The sequence below is a fragment of the Tetrahymena thermophila genome (genome assembly GCF_000189635.1).
Source record: "Tetrahymena thermophila SB210 genomic scaffold scf_8254611, whole genome shotgun sequence".
Classification (NCBI taxonomy): domain Eukaryota; phylum Ciliophora; class Oligohymenophorea; order Hymenostomatida; family Tetrahymenidae; genus Tetrahymena; species Tetrahymena thermophila.
The window spans coordinates 84,629-101,598 of record NW_002476381.1 but is presented as its reverse complement, the minus strand read 5'-3'; the positions used below and the strand labels follow the sequence as shown (position 1 = coordinate 101,598).

At 23.3% G+C, this 16,970-nt stretch overlaps 4 protein-coding genes across 4 annotated transcripts; 1 reads left to right on the top strand and 3 right to left on the bottom strand. All coding sequences in view use genetic code 6, as the record gives it.

Annotated features, from left to right (window-relative positions):
• Nucleotides 1-583: 583 nt before the first annotated feature.
• TTHERM_00476690 (mago nashi protein) lies at nt 584-3,526 on the bottom strand. Its single transcript, XM_001017377.3, has 3 exons — nt 3,260-3,526; nt 2,539-2,801; nt 584-2,472 (listed from the first exon to the last, which is right to left on the bottom strand). Exons 1-3 carry the CDS (start codon nt 3,471-3,473, stop codon nt 595-597), a joined length of 2,355 nt encoding a protein of 784 aa, XP_001017377.3. The 5' UTR covers nt 3,474-3,526; the 3' UTR covers nt 584-594.
• A 3,494-nt stretch (nt 3,527-7,020) lies between these two features.
• On the bottom strand, nt 7,021-7,425 carry TTHERM_000476689 (transmembrane protein, putative; the record flags this gene model as incomplete). Its single annotated transcript, XM_012797931.1, has 1 exon — nt 7,021-7,425. One exon carries the CDS (start codon nt 7,423-7,425, stop codon nt 7,021-7,023), a length of 405 nt encoding a protein of 134 aa, XP_012653385.1.
• Nucleotides 7,426-7,514: 89 nt separating this feature from the next.
• Nucleotides 7,515-12,017, top strand: TTHERM_00476680 (calpain family cysteine protease; the record flags this gene model as incomplete). Its single annotated transcript, XM_001017376.2, has 1 exon — nt 7,515-12,017. One exon carries the CDS (start codon nt 7,515-7,517, stop codon nt 12,015-12,017), a length of 4,503 nt encoding a protein of 1,500 aa, XP_001017376.2.
• Nucleotides 12,018-13,774: 1,757 nt separating this feature from the next.
• On the bottom strand, nt 13,775-15,951 carry TTHERM_00476670 (60S ribosomal protein L18a; the record flags this gene model as incomplete). The annotated part of the gene is made up of 4 exons (XM_001017375.3): nt 13,775-13,876; nt 14,093-14,396; nt 15,326-15,441; nt 15,901-15,951. 4 exons carry the CDS (start codon nt 15,949-15,951, stop codon nt 13,775-13,777), a joined length of 573 nt encoding a protein of 190 aa, XP_001017375.3.
• Nucleotides 15,952-16,970: the final 1,019 nt, after the last annotated feature.

Below are 16,970 nucleotides of genomic sequence, written 5' to 3'. Positions count from 1 at the left end.
CTCGGCCTCGAGATTATGAGACTCGCGCTCTAACCAACTGAGCTACACGGGCTTTATGAAATAATTAATGAAAATAAAGTTTTATTTTCAAAAAATAATTAATTCTACGTTTAGTTTTTGATATGCTTTTTTAAAAGATATAAAAAAACAAAATCAAAAATAATTTTATGGAAAATTTTATAATGATATTGTTTTTAGCAAATGATAAGATCGATTAAGCAAAATTAAGATTCTTCACCTTTAATTAGGCTCTAAAAAGCTATTTTTTGATTAATTTAATTTATTAATTTTATATTTAAATATAAAAATAATTTATGAAAAAATATAAAATAATATAAATTATATATATATAATTTATTTAGAATTAATTTGTGACCAAGTTTTAAATTTTAATCTTCTTAATATCAATAAAATTTAAATTTTTATTTAAAATGTATAAAACTATAAAGATTCCTTATAAAATAGAGAATTTATGTTATTATTTTAATAAATTTTGATAAATGTTTATACAATAATTATGAAATTTAATACATTTTTTAACTATTTTTTTAATAATTTAAATAGAATTTTATATTTAAATTTGCTTTGATATTTTCATAGATCAGAAATATTATCTTTTTACTTTAATTAGATTGTTACATTAGTTAAGTTTTATTTAATTTTATTAATTTTTTCGTTTTATTATTACAATTTCTTTAGTGTATGAATTTCAAAAAATGGAATTAATTTTTATTATTTTGATTCTCCTGTATCATCTATAGATGTGTTAGAACGAATTTTATTTGGATTATTAAAAATATTAATGTTTGAAACTAATGAATTGTTTTTAAGTAATCTTTTGATTTGAGTAGGAGAGGACATAGGAGACTAATTGCTTTACATAGAATTTTTTTTTAAGATTGATTGCTTTGGAATAAATTACATAGTTGGCAACAGGTTCATATCAGTTTAATTAAAATTTGTATTGCCTTTATTGTAAGAATATGTTGAATTTTATCTAGATTTTAAATCTAAGTAGTTTTAATTATTATTAGTATTATTATTATTATTATTATTATTATTAGAAGCCTAACTATTTTATCTTAAGTTTAATTCTAAAATAACTCTGATATCTTTAAAAAATGTCATAGAAAGTATAATATTTTTATGTTCTTTATAGTCGATAGAATGCTATTTAGTTTGTCTGTGAAATTAGGAAAGCTTTTTTTGATTAACTCTTTTGAAAGATTGTCTTTTTGTAAGTTCTACATCCACTTTACCTTCAATTGTGTTACTAATATTATGTTAGATATTGTTACTAATATACTAAATTTGATTTTTATTGTTTTCATTTTCTGATATAAAAGTATCTTGGTTTAGTTTCTTATTGGTGTTTCTGACTAATTCTTGCGAAAGTAAATCATTTTCGAATTCATTCTGTCTGTTTGTTGAAATGAAAGATTAAGGAGTAGTTTCTATACCATCGACTTATCTATTCGATGGCATCTAATAATAATGAAATTCTTGATTCTAAGTTGTATTTTTAATTGAGTCTAGCTCGCTTATTTAATTATGATCTTTTTACATATTTCCAATAAGACTATTTGAGAGAAGTCGTTAGAATTCTTGTTCAATAGCTTCTTCTTTGATTTCCATTTCATAAGGACTTATCTAAGACAGATAGAATTTTATCATAGCTATTTCTATATCTCTTATTTCATCATTATCTGAATTGTAATAGCATAGCAGCTATTTAAGTATTTCATAGGAATCAATTTTTTTATTTTCTTTTTCAAGCTGAAAAAAAGAAGCATCTTTTAGCTATGTATTCTGAACACAATCATTGTGCACTTAAAATTATATCTTGACCTTTATAAATTCAAAATGCGTCTCCTTTTCTTCGGTAAAAGAGACCTTCAATCCTTTGAAGTATTTTTCAGGTAAACATTCTTCAATTTAATTAAGCAGAGTAATAAAAATTGATTTCATTTTTTCATTATCACTGTAAATTTATATTTAGTTTTAAGAAGAGGAATTAGAATGAGTTTCATAGCTGTATGAATTGAAAAAATCAGGATAAATATTTTTGACATCGTCAATTAAGTTATTGAAATTGAACTATGAAACGCTAGATGGATTAAGTGATTTCATTCTAACTCTTTTGCTGAATCTTTATGCGTTATATGTTCCTTATTCATCATTATCTTATTTTCTAAATGCAGCAATATTCTGGACAGTAGAATATAGTTTAGTTGTAATTCTTTTTGCCTACATAAGTTCTACCATAGGATCTTCTATTTTCATAGAACACGAAATGTCAATAGTATGAAAAATCCTAGCAAACTTCTATTTGAAGTACTCAAAAAAAATTTAAAGATGCTAATCAGCCTATTTTGCCTTTTATTTTACTAGTTTAAGCTCCTCAATCTGACTAAGATCTTCTAAAGCTACAACAATTTAGTTATTTTTTTTCCCTCTTGGAAACAATTTTATCTATTTTTAAATAAAACAAAATCTATCAAAATTTAGAAATAATTATTAAAAACATTAACTTCTTACTTTATATTTACCGACTGTATTTCCACCATCCTTGTTCACTTGATAAGCAATTATTTTATTAAATTCTTTGGAATTCTTGAATATCTCTTAAAAAGTCTACTTTTTATTATCTAGTTTTATGAACATTTCCAAAAGAAAGTGCTTAAGAGTAATAATTTTCTTTTTTTATTTTTCAGTGAAATTCAGCTGAGCTGATTGCATAAATATATCAAGTTTATCATCAGAACTAATTTAGTTAACTTGCTTTGCTCTGATGTTACTATCTACAATTGAAATAAAAATTCATTACTTTATCATAATTATCACAAAAAAAAATATATATAAATATTTATATCTTAACACTTAAAAAAGAATTTCAAACATCAAAAAAATTGGCTAATATCAAAAAATTAGTAGGAAAGAATGGCAATATTCTTAATTATTGTTTAAAATTTTAGAAATTCAATCAATAAAAATATTTGAAAAGTCTATGTGATCAATCAAAGCATATAAGAGATATATATGCCATTTAAAAGCTACTTCTTTCATTAAAAAAAATAATATTAAGCTAAAATAGATAAGTTTGCTTTTTTGATACATTAATTTTTGTTTAGTTTTAAGGGATAAAACTTAAATGAAATATGATTAAAAAATTAAGGTAATTTATTTTGCGTTTATTAATTATGTGATTGATATTAGATTTGTATAAAAAAATTAATTAATTAATAAAAAAATAAATTACCTACTAACTCAATTCTTTGTGTTATGGGATTATAATTAATGACAAATAATTGCATAGGGATGATTTGATCAATCAATTCATATTGTAATTTTTCTCTCATATACTTCATGAAACCCTGTCTCTAATGCCTATAATAAATGTATTTCAAAAAGAGGATCTAAATTGTGCAGAAAAGGATCCTGAAAATTGTGTCCAGCTCATTCATTTCCGTCATAAAAAATAGGCTGAATTAGCTTATCAAAATTACACAAACATCGTATACAAATTTCGAAGTATCCAAAAAAAGAAAAATTCCTATACTCTAATTTAATTAATTTTATAAGGAGAAAAATTCATTAATATTATTTCAGTAAATTTTAAAAATCCAAAAAAGACAATCAATTTATTTATTTATTGATTTATTAATTCATTCATTTAAACAAACTATTATTCAAAGTGAATTAAAACAAATATCTTAAGCATTTTATTTGTTATTTCATTTCCAAATTAAATAATTTGGAAATATTATCTAATTTAACTACTATTAAAATATTAACAAATTCATTTTTGATTAGGTTGAACTTAAATTTTTCTAATACATTTGATAAAAAATCATTAAAAATTCTTTTAATGTTTAGATTTAAATGTGTAAACTATTTATTGATTTGCAGACTTTATCTAAATACCACATATTTCAGAGATTTTAAGTACTAGATATAAAAAAATAAATAAATTATTTACTTCTCCTTGCAAAAATAAGTTTAAGTCAGAGCTATAGTAAATATGCCTTTTTATAACATAGCCCTCAAAGGCAACATTAAAAATAATTTCGCAGGATGTCAATATTGAATTATATTTAGGCTTTATTTTTTAAACTGTTACTATCCTTAAGAGCAAATAAGCAATCAAAGCAAATCTAACGTAAAAAAATTCATCTCTCTAAATTATGTAGAATATTTGCCAGACAATAAATTACAGCTGCAAGACAATAGTTAAAGCTATTTTCTGAATATAAAATAATTTTTAAAAAGAATATTGAGAATATTTTCAAATATATAAATAATCTTATCTCTAAAAATACATTTGCTAAAAAATTTCATTTACAATAATGTAATTCTATCTACACTTGCTAATAAAACAAACAGATAATTAATTGAACTATTACTTATCTAAAATTTTGCTACTAAAATTACTCTTCTAGATCTTTATCATAAAAAGTTAGGTTATATTTATTTAATTAGTAATCTTGCTATCCTTAATTTTCTTATTTTTGTTTCATATCCCTCTGCTCCTTTTTCTTATCCATTTTTATTGTTTGCTAGCTTGATTGCTATTATTCTTCTTTTTATTAGGTTGCTTTTATATTTATAAATATTGCTTAATAAATTAATCTGAGTATTTTTTAATTAAAACTTAGTCTTTTATTAATTTAAGATTCATCATAAAAATCAATAGCATTTATAAGCCACAAATGATTTTTAAGAATGATTAATTCTTTATAACAAGTAAGACTCTAATTATTTATTTTCATTTTTGTTTACTTAATATTTCGGCAATACACTCCAAGTACAATTTTTGTGTAAATGAAACAAACAAATAATATCAATAGAAAAATCATAAAATAAATAAATAAATAAATAATTATTTCTATTGTTTTAAAAGACAAAAATTTATTTTAGCATTTTATTAAAATTTTCAAAATATAACTTATTTTTTAATTTAAATTAACTGATTTTTATTTATAAAGTTATTCTATTATTATTTTTGCAATAACTCAATTAAATTTTCTTTGAAAGAAATTTTTATTTTTGATAATTATTCTAGATAAAAATAATTAAAGATTTTATTGTCTTATATAGTTATTTTTGCAATCTCTAAATCTGTTATTAATCTTATCATCATTAAATTAGCTAAAAGATGAATCTGGCAGGCTATTTGTTTCTAATTTCTTTATCTTTTGATCAAAGCACATTTTTAATGTATATTTCTATTTTTAGAGTTTGTTTTTTCATACAAATTTAATTAATTGCTTATTATTTAAATTTTTAAATTAAAAATTATAGCATTTGAATAATTCTTTTTTAGCAATCCTTCTATTTTATAATATTAAAATTAAATCATATAAAGGATTTTTATTAAACATTCAGTTTGATTTATTTTATAAATATGATGAATATATCAATTTCTTTTTAGAAGCCTGTTTCATGTTAATTAAATAATTTACACAAATTTAAAAGTAAGTAAAATTTTTCATTTTCTGTTTTAAACTACCCATATCATTAATAATCTATTTCATAGGAATGAATTATATTTAATACTTACATGTCTATACCATAATTTATTATTTTGAAGCTGTGAACAAAAATGACAAGATAGTTATTTTTGAGTAAAACAAACAACCCTCGCCCTCTTTCGTTCGTTCACCTAAAACGAGGGACGAGGGAATGAGGTTTTACGGTAAATATCGTATGTTTTTTTAAATTTTATAATATTGGGATATATATTTAAAAGTGAAAAATTTCTTTATATCCCAATTTATATTCACGATAAGTTTTACTTTTTAGTGAATTTAACATTTTTTTGTTTTTTATTAGATAGATTATTATTTCTTCAAAAAAATGAGTAATCAAAATCCAATCAGATTATTTTTTCATTAGTAATAATTTTATAAACTCAAAAGCTGTTAAATCTTTTTTTTAATAATAAATGATGAATACTTATTTTTTTAGAACTAAAAAATTTATGTTATAATGAGAAACCATTTCATTTAATAATTATAGATTGCGATTAAATTTTTAATTATTTAAATAACAAAGACCTTTCTATATTTTCATTTTTTGATATTGACTCAAGTTTGTTCTTCATACATCACAAATACGAGAGTCCCTCCAAAAGATTGAATTAATATATATGTCAAAAGATTTCAAAAAATTAATTTTAGTTTTATATCTCATCTTTAAACTAATAAAATTTACTAACAAATATGATTTAATCATCTCTAAATAATAATTATTATTTTTTAGTATTGTTTCTTGTGTAAATTAAGTGATCAATCAAATAAATCAGATCACTTCATAACAAAAAATTCAATAATAATCACTATAATAAATAGATACTAAACTGAGTTAGATATCTTATATTACTATATTAGTTTTGAAGTATTTATACAAAATAACTATAATTCAGTCAAATATACTTTGTAAATTATAATTATGAATTCTTAATTTTCATTTTTTATTTAATATTTTTCAAAATAATTATTTATTTTTTTCCTTTTTTCATAACATTGTTAAAAATAAGAAGTAAGAGTAAAGAAACTGTTATAAAAATAGTGAAAATATTTTATTTTAGATTATTACAATGCTTAGCTAATGAAACTTAATACCTTCTTGCTTTAATATTTTATTATTAAAAGTGCAGCTAGTAATTACTTAAAAAATTATTACTTCTTTTATATTATCCATTTAAAATTTTGCTTTATCAAAAGCTTTATTCAATATTATTGCCCGAAGTAAGAGGGATTTTTAATAAATTTATTTATTGAATGAAAATAATTTAACTTTTATTTTACTTGAAAAAGAGATAATTTTTTTGAACACATTTCCTTTTAATAATTTATCAATGAGAGACAATTAAAGAATGTGAATGAATATTATTAATTTTTAATTTATTTTTTTCTTGAAAAACATAAGTTTTTAGTTAAGGCAGTAATGGTTTAAATAATTTATTGAATTTAAAGTGGTAATCTTTATTATTATTACTTCATTACATTAACTTCTATCTCAAACAAACAAACAAAAAATAAATAAATATAAAAAAACATAATTCAGAACTTATTATGAGAAATATATTACAAATTATAGTAAATATTTTATTAGGAAAAAATTATATTTTTCTCCTTTTTAGTCATTTTTTGTTGATATAATGCTAATTATCATATGATAATTAATAAATAGATTTTATTTACTCACCATTTTACTTGGAAAAAATTGACATTTTACAGAATTAAGCTTCTTCTACATAAATAAAAGTTGCAAAAAAAGCAAACTTGGTATTTGCTTCAGCTGGTAAAGGAGGCGTTATTGTTATAGATGGGAAAACCAATCAATTAATTTTCTAATAAACCTCTGATGAATTTCTTTTTGCTCTTTAGCCTACATCGGATGGTGAGTTTTTAATGATTCCATATAAAAAATAATTTAGTTTGTTTAGTTTTAAAAATTAAACTCAGTTAATTCTACTTAGCTAAGCAGCGTTTCCTACAGGAATTTTAGATATGAAAATGAATTCCTAAGAAACTATTGTTTTCGTAGTAGGACTTAGTGGTTATGTCATTGCGTATGATATTTCGAACAAAAGCTAGATTTATTAAATTGGCGAATTTAATACGCAATCTAATTTAATAAACAATCTTGTTCTTTCATCCGATGAGAAATGGATTCTTTTAGGAGATGATCTTTTAGGTCTATCAGTCTTATCCATCTAAAAAAACTCTTAAAATAATAATATAAATTTTCAACTAGTCGCTTAATCTTAAATGTATTGGAAGACTTACGCTGTTGCTATCACCAGCGATAACGGCTATGTTTATGGTACAGATTCTTGGAGTGGTATTTACATTTGTGATTTTTCTTAAATTTTGAATGCTACTTAAGAATAATATCCAATTTCTATAAATTACTAATATTATTGGCCTTTTGACTATATATATGTAACTTATGATCTGATTTTATCGATGGACAATAACTATCTGTTTGTAGGAATGCGTTCTCTAGGAATATGCATATTTAATATTAAGAATAGATTATAACCTCAACTGTTTGAATTGATTCCAGTAGAAGGGCTAGCTTTATCAATAGCTCTTTCTTTTGATGAGAGATTTCTCTATTATGCGAATGCTAAAAGTATTTATATATTTTAGCAAACTGTCCCAAATTTAAATAATGAATACCCAAATCTCTTTAATACTCATCAAGCTAAATCTTAGAATAACAGTCCAGCTATTTTTAAATGGAGATGTCTCACTAGGACTATATAAGGAACTGATTACTTTTTTGGAGCATTTGATATTCATGGGGCTTACATAGCTGATGCAAGCGATCCATATAACTTAAAGCAAATTTATTTATTTGTAAATCCACCAGATGCTGTTGATAACATATAAATATCATCTGATTTACGATATCTTTACGTGCCTGGACAATCCAACTAAACATCATTTTACGTTTTTGATATTTCAAATATAACCTAGCCATAAATAGCCTTTGAAATGAAAAATGATGTAATTTAATTTAATGAGCAGTTTTTCTTCTCGAAAGATTATTAGTACATTGTGTGTTCCTATGAAGTAGGAGTCATTCTCATTGATGCCTCTCAACCACCTAGCTTAGTATTGCTAGATTTTTGGAGAGCTCTTCCTGAAATGGCAGGAGATAATTTAGGGGCTATGATAACAAATGATAATAAATATATTATTGGCACAGTTGAAAATTATGGGTTTTACATTCTTGATGCTACTAACAAGACGCATTTGGTTTTGAAAAACTAGAGCTAGACATTAGGAGGTGAAGGGATTATTCCATCTTTATACAACAATAATTATGCATTTTTATATGATGGCCTAAATGGAATAGCTATTTTAGATCTCACAGTTTTGCCTGAGATTAAATATTTAAGTCGCATTTCTGTTCAAGGATGGGCAAATTTTATTTATCCTATAAAAAATGATGAGTATCTATTAGTAGCAGAGGCTGACTCAGGAATGCTTTCATTAATAGACATATAAAATGTAACAGCGCCTAAATTAATATCTTCTTATGAATATAAATAACAATCAGCGTATGGAGTATGCACTAGTCCAAATTAAGAATATTCTTTTATCCTTAATCAACAAGGCACTATTGTTCTTCCTTTAAAAAGTTAAGTGCTTATTCACGCAGAATTCTAATTAGTAAATAGCCTAGGAAGCGGCAAGCAGACCTATACTACGTTATAAAAAGGCTAAACATTATTAGTAGGCCAAAATATCTAGTTTAACTTTGTTTTTCTCTACCCGACAGCAGGAATTAAAATAGACTCTGTAAAATATTATTTTAATTTATAGATATAGGAACTTCCTTTCTGGATAAACTATGATTATAACAATTAAATTCTTGTGCTCAATATTGACAAAAGTGGTCTTGATACAAATCGCTTAACAGAAGCAAACCAAAATATAATTTTACTAAAAGTACTACTACCTGTATAAGTAAGTTCGTTTCAGTATAACAACTCTGATTTCTAAACCTCACCTGATTAAGCCCAGGCTATTTATGATTACCTTTAATAATCGAATTTATTAGATTCTTCCGGATATATAACTCAGAGTTTCGATGCAGATAAGAATCTGCAATTTTAATTAAGCGGAATAAATAGCTCCAAACTATTATTTGATGCTGTTTTATTGACACTTTAAAGAAGCTACTATATAAACCCTGTTCAATTTTATGTAGAATCTTCTCTCAAATTAGATATTCGTAATTCAAAAACTCCCATTCAAACATTATCATAATAAGTTTAATTCTACTTATAAGTTAAATAAAACGATGGTAAATTTGTTATATAAAATTTCTAGGGAGTAATTTTTTCTACTAACCAGGAGTAGACCTAGTTAATACTTGAGGGTTCGTTAGCAAACATAAACTCAGTTTTATAATAAAAGATAATATTTGCGAATCAAACATCATGGAATTCGATCTCTGTTACCTTTACTCTGATTGATGGAGTCAATTACGATATATCTTAAATTGCTTTGATAGCAGAATGTGTTTTTATCAAATAAAAATTATAGCTTAAAAAAAATGTAGATCTAAGCCTACAACAGCAGTTTAACAGATAGTATTCTGATGCTATAATTAATATCGAAGAATAGTTTTCAATAACCTTTTCTTAGAAATCTTTCTAAGTGGATGATATTTAATAGATATTCTATCAAGCATTCATTCTGTAACACGATTAATACATTGAGCTAACTTAAAATGACTGGATCTTATTTTAAAATAGCTCTGGAGTTATCAACTTTTAAGGGTAGCCTCCAATTTCATGCTTCTAATAATAATTCTTAATTAAGATAATAGCATCTGATGGATACACTCAAGACTATGATTCATTTAAAATAGATGTGTCAGGTGTTCCATTTTAATATATTTTTAATTTGCTACTAAAAGTTCTAGGGCCGATATTTGGTTTTTTAGGATTGTACAAGTACAAAAGTTACTTTTTAAATTTGCTTTTTAAAGAAAAAGTTATGTTCTCGAAAGACACAGCAATCGTAGGCAAACTATTTTAGAAAAAGATAGCTGTCTTAGGCGATGAAATGGAAAAAAGTTAACTGTTATTTAAAGGATTTTTACAAAAAAATGGGATAAACTATAAAAACTAAGTTCGCTAAAAATAATCAAGAAAAAGCTTGAGCCAATAATAATAGTAGGATATTTTAAAATTAAAATTAAATCAAAAAATAACAATTTAATAAACAGATAATTCTCAGAACTATTTGGAACATAGAAAATAAACAATTCAAAATTAATTTAATGAAAATAAATAAAAATTAGTTAAGAATGTTCAATAAAAATTACAATAAAAGTTAAAAAAACCAGCATAAACAATTGAAAAATCAAGAAAATACCAATTAAAATAATAAATTGAAAAAGATTACTTGCTATAAGATGGCAATATAAATATCTCAAAAATAATTAAATCCATCAAAAAGTTTAATGTTAGTTTCAACCTGAAAGGAAAGTCTTACACTTATCAAAATTTCAAGACAGATTTTAAGGACCCTCAATCCAAAATTTTTAAATCTATCTAGGCTCTTGCTGCTAGATATTTTTTAAAGTTAGATACTAACTCATAGGAAGTGTATAACTACCTAAAATTTTATGCCTAAAATAACTCATCTTACACTCAAAATGATTGGTACAAATGCTTCGTAAATTTGATTGTTACTAGTTAAAGGGATTCTTTTGGGTTCCCTGTCCCTTTCCCAGAATGCTAACTTAATGAATTGCAGATAAATTAAATATTATTAGATATTAACCTATAGTACTCAGTTGATTTAGTGCAATAACAAAATGGGAGTAACATTAACTTTAATTTAATTAGAGAAGTTTTATTTGCAGATGCTTTAGGTTTGGTTGAATATTCTCCCTCTATGTTCTCGCCTTGTGTAGGTGAATCAATTCATTTATTTCCTTATCAAATTTAATCTTTAGAAGTCTTTTAGAAAGTAGCTAATTAGAATTGCCTATCATTAAAAAAGTTCTTTAATTTGGACTACGTCAATTACGGAATTTCAAAAAATATGGCTTTACCTAATTGGATTAAATTTAATTTGAAAAATGGGGTAATCATTCTTTAAGGAACTCCTTAATCTTAAGATATAGATAGTATATTAATTAGAATAATTGACATAAATTAATATGTTATTAAATAATTCCATTTTGATATAATTGATGATGTATCAATTAACATAGAAACAGAAGGAGACTAAATTATTCTTAATGAAACTTACTAAATTAATGATGTTACTCCAACTAATTATTTATCTTAATTATAAGTATCCACAATAGCTTAGCCAGTTATAATAAGTAAATAAAACTAATTTATGGATAATAAAGCTAAATTAGTTGTTAAATAAAATTTGAAAGACTCAAAGTAGTTGAGTAGCTTTTCAAATAGTCCTGCTCTTTAGTGTTTTACAAATTATTTCACAGAAAACATCGAATAATTGAACGAATGAAGAATATTTTGTCATCTTTTTAAAGTTACCTTGTTTATAAAAATAGAGTTTAATTTATAATTTTTTTGATTATTAAAATTAATTTTATATATTCTACTTGCATAAAAATATATTAATAAAAGAGGCATTGTCACAATTTTTTATGCATTGTTAATCCAATAAAATTTTATTAAATCAATAAGAAATATTAGTGAAATTAAACATATATGGCACCCATTATTATCTTGAGTAACCCTTAAAATTCAATCTTTTTCAAACAAATATCATTTAAAGTTTTAGATTAATAAATACTATTGATATATATCTAGTTATAGCACTTCATACCACTTATCTTACTTCACCTTCAAAATACTTCTTTTAACTAGTATGGCTGCTTGGTAACACCTTTAAAAAAATGAAATTGGTATTAAAAATAATATAAAAGCAGGGCAAATTGAGAAAAAAAAGTGGAATAGATTAATTGTTTATTTTGATTTATGCAAATTGTTAAAATATATTTTTTATGAATAGTATTAGTCAAATACTTTTACTTCTTTTCTCTTTTATTAAGAGTAATATCATCCTAATTTTAGTTTGACTCTTTACTATTTTTCATTTTTTATATATATAAAATCTTACAAAGTTACATAGATTTCTGTGAATTTAAGATTTATAAGTTCAATAATGGCTCTATAAAAATAATTTAATTTATATAAATTCCATATTTTTCTATTGATTTTTTATTCCTTCCACAAATAAAAAAAATTTATAATATTGATAAAAATATGTTTTTTACTTTATCATGCAAACTGCTAGTAAATTAACTTAATTAATTTATTTTTATTGAGTTATAAGTGGGAAAGGAGGGGGAGGAAACCTAAAAAGAATCGTCCTAAAAAAAAAATTGAAATTTAGTAACAATTAATTAAATATTGAATTAAGTAGGGAATAATAGAAATTAACCCTTCCAAAAGGCTAAAATAATTTATTATTAAAACTATTGTCTTAAAAAAAATAAGAATTGAAAATAGAAATAAAATTGAATAATCTAAGCAATAATTATGATATAATTTTTTATTTGGTGTTGTATTTTATATATTAAAAATTAAAAAGTTTGAATATTATATTTAAAATAATTGCATTGGAAAGCATAATCTTAATAAAATTATTTAAAATAACTGACAAACAAGCATTTTAAAACAAAACACTAATTAAATATTTTAAATTTATAACTTTTCTAAAAAATTCTTTTGCTATTTAACTTAATAAATTATGAAAAATCTTTTAATATGATTTTAGATAAATCTAAATTTCTAAAATATTAAGACTTTAACAATAAATTAGAGATAAAAGCAATAATCAACCAATATTATTAAATAATTTAAAATTAAATTTAATGTAAATATTGTATATTTTTTTGCTATATTTACTGTTCTATTTACCTGGAAGATTAATTTATTTTTATTTACTTTTGTTAAATTAATATTTATCTTTTTATACTTTTTAGATTGTGCTTTTTCAAATAAATACATATGAGAATCATATACACAAACACACTTTATTTATTTATTTATTTATTATTTTATTATTTTTAATAGAGTAATTAAGTAAGTTAATAAGAAGTGAGGGAGGTAGGAAGTGTATAATTTTTCGCAAAGTATATTTTTAGTTTAAATAATTTTATGTATACATAGTGCGTAGATACAACTTATAAAAAATGAATATTAATTTAATTCAATCTTTAAAAGAGTTAAAAATTTTTAATATATTTATATTGATCACTAGAAAGTGGTAGGTCTGGTGGCCTTGTAAACAGTTCTGTATTTCTTTTCGGAGGGTCTGTGGATGGTCTTGACGATGGGGAACTTAAGAGCAGCGTTCTAAATTTTTATGAAGATAAATTTTAATAAATAGTTTTTTTTAACAGCATATTTTTTTCAGTAAATCAAAGACAAACAAACATATCTCATTAAAAATAAATTAGATCCAATATAATTCATTTAAAATGGAAATAGAATTCTTAAAAATATAAAATATGAAAAGTTTTGTTTGTCCTCAATTAGAATTTTTAATTTAATAAATTATTGATAAATTACTCTCATGGCGAGGGTAGCAGGTCTCTTAATGTCCTTGGGTTCAAGGGTGGCAGTTCTGATAATTTGGATGGTATCAGGTTGAGCTCTGTGGTTACCAGCCATATCTTAGATAAGTTGAGAAACAGCACCGTTTAAAGAGACATCTCTGTATTCCTTGTACATGTTGTGGATAGCAGTTCTAGATTAGTACTTAAGAACGATACCGTAGGTCTTGACGGTGTTGAGGGACTTTTCGTAGATTTCGTTAACGGAGAGGATTCTACCTTAAGATCTTTTAATCTTGTTCAACTTTCTCATGTTGTACCTATTTAAAAAAGAAAATATATTTAATATTTATTTATTTAATGGAATTTGTAAGAGTGTCAGTCAAATCGAATTAGTGGAATTATTTTGTTGATTGCTTCCATAATTTTTTTTTAATTACAAGCTATGCTTTTTTTGAAATATTTAAAAATGAAATATTTGCTGCTTTTCATCAGGATAATTTTAGGATTATCTTTATAAATATTTTCAACTAAATATGTTCACCCATATTGCTTGATTTCGCTGAATTTTTTTTTGATTTAAGATCTTTTTTTACATAAATTAATATATCTATCCTTCTAAATATTATTGTTTTAACTATTTTTACTTTAAGCCTTTCCCATTTTCACAATCGATTTATTTATTTATTAATTTACTTGTTTGTTTGCTCCTTCATTTATTTAAATAAATGCTAAAACTATGATGTTGATCTAATCAAATTTATTCTAACAAGTTAAGGTTATTAAATTTTTTTGTATCCTAGCCATAAAACTAATTTTTGCATTTAATTAAAGAAGAGCAGAATTATAGCCTAAGTTAATTCAACTTTTTAATTAAAATTTTTAAATTTTTATTAGATTTATTTAACAGAATGAATTTGTTTTTTTATTGTTGCTTGCTGTTATTAATGCAGCTAATTCACTAACTCACTCACTCACTCATTTATTTATTTATTTATTTATATATTGTATTAGTGAAGATATATTAGTATGCAGTGGTTGATTGATTGATTTATAGATTGCACTGATAATATGTTTTATTGTAGAACCTTAAATTATTGTACTATAATGCCTTTTGCTTAATCCATCCAGTATATTTATTTTCTCACAGCAAATGAACGATTGTGATTGTTAATGGGTTTAAAATATTTTTCTCTCTGACTAATTCGTTTTGAAGACTAAATCTGAATTTATCTTAAATTTATCTTACCAGAATTTGGTCTTAGCATGGACTTCATCTCTAGCGAAGACTCTCATTTAGAGAATTTCAGGCTTGGTACCCTATTCGATGGGAAGTCTAGCAGCAGAGACGACGTATTGTCTGACCTTTTGATTAATAATAAATAATTATAAATATGATAACTTAATTTCATTCAAGTCAGTCTTTTTATTTTGAGTATTTCTCTAAATATGCAATTAATTATTAATTAATTCCATCCATCTCTCCCTATCAAATAATGAACACTATTTTTGTTATTTCTGATCGAATGAAATCAGAAGCGTAATGCCAATATTGCAAAACCTCTCCTTTGCTTTTCATTTTTTTCAAAAGTTGCTAGATTTGGACATGATAGCAATATTTAATAGGGTTAAATTACTAATTGAAGCAATATTTGCTTATTATTTTTTTTGATAAATCCAAGAGAGATGTTGTGTAAAAATGCATTCTTAAAGTTAATAAGGAGCATGAGGTAGTCAGGTGAGCATGATATGCCTTCCTACCAAAGACTGAAGAAATACTTGATGAAGAAATTAAAATTTTTTTATTTTTAAAGCTGGTCCTACCTTCATTTAGAGGGTGTCATCCTTGGGTTCTTGGGCAGCTTTTCTAACCATTTTTATTAATCTTGCTTGTTAATTTATATTTCTTTACTTATTATTTTTACTCTTTTTTAAATATATATCTTTGATTCCTTTTTAATCTTGTTTGTTTCTTCCCCTCTAAAACTAAATTAAATCACTTCCCTTTTACCCTTCACAATTTCGCCCCGCTTTATATTTCTCCCTAATAATTCAATCAATCATTTTTTTATTCATTTCATTTCATTTAATTTCTCCTCAGATATCTATCTATCTAACTATTTATCTAACATTCTTTCATTATATCTTCCATATATAAATAAATACAACCATTTTTACTCAATCTTATTTTTCATTCAATTTTCACTGTTTTTCATTAATATTCATTCATTTTTATTTATAATAAATACATTTATGATAACACTAACATATTACTGCATTATTTTATTTACATGTCTGCTTTATTTATTTCTATTTACCTTTTAACTTGCTAGCTACCTACCTACCTTGCTTCATCTTCTTTTTATTTAACACTTTATCAGATATTTTCTCCTAGATTCAATAAATTTAAAGCCCTAATTTTTTATAGCCTCACCATATTTATTTTATCTATCAGCACTTTCGATATCCAAATAACAGGCAAAAAATATCAACATACATTTATAAATTTTTCATAATTAATTTATTTCATCAAAATATTTTCTTTTTGTTTTCAAATATTTGTTGATAATTTTAATTTTTCTCAAATAAATAAAAAATAAATATTAAATAATTTTTTATTTGTTGGAATAAAATATTTAATCAATGAGTTTATACTAAAATAAGTAAAAATATTGATTAAATTTCTATCTCTTAAATAAAAATAATTCTTTAGAATTTTAAATTTATTTATTGGATTAATTTAAAAAAAAAGTGAGAATAAATTTTTTATTAATTTTAAAATAAACTTTTCTATTTAAATCTAGTTTAAAAATTAAAATATTTTAGATATTACGTATGAAAGTAGATGACAAATATAATTTTATTTATTAAATTTAGAGTTTGCTTAATCGAGT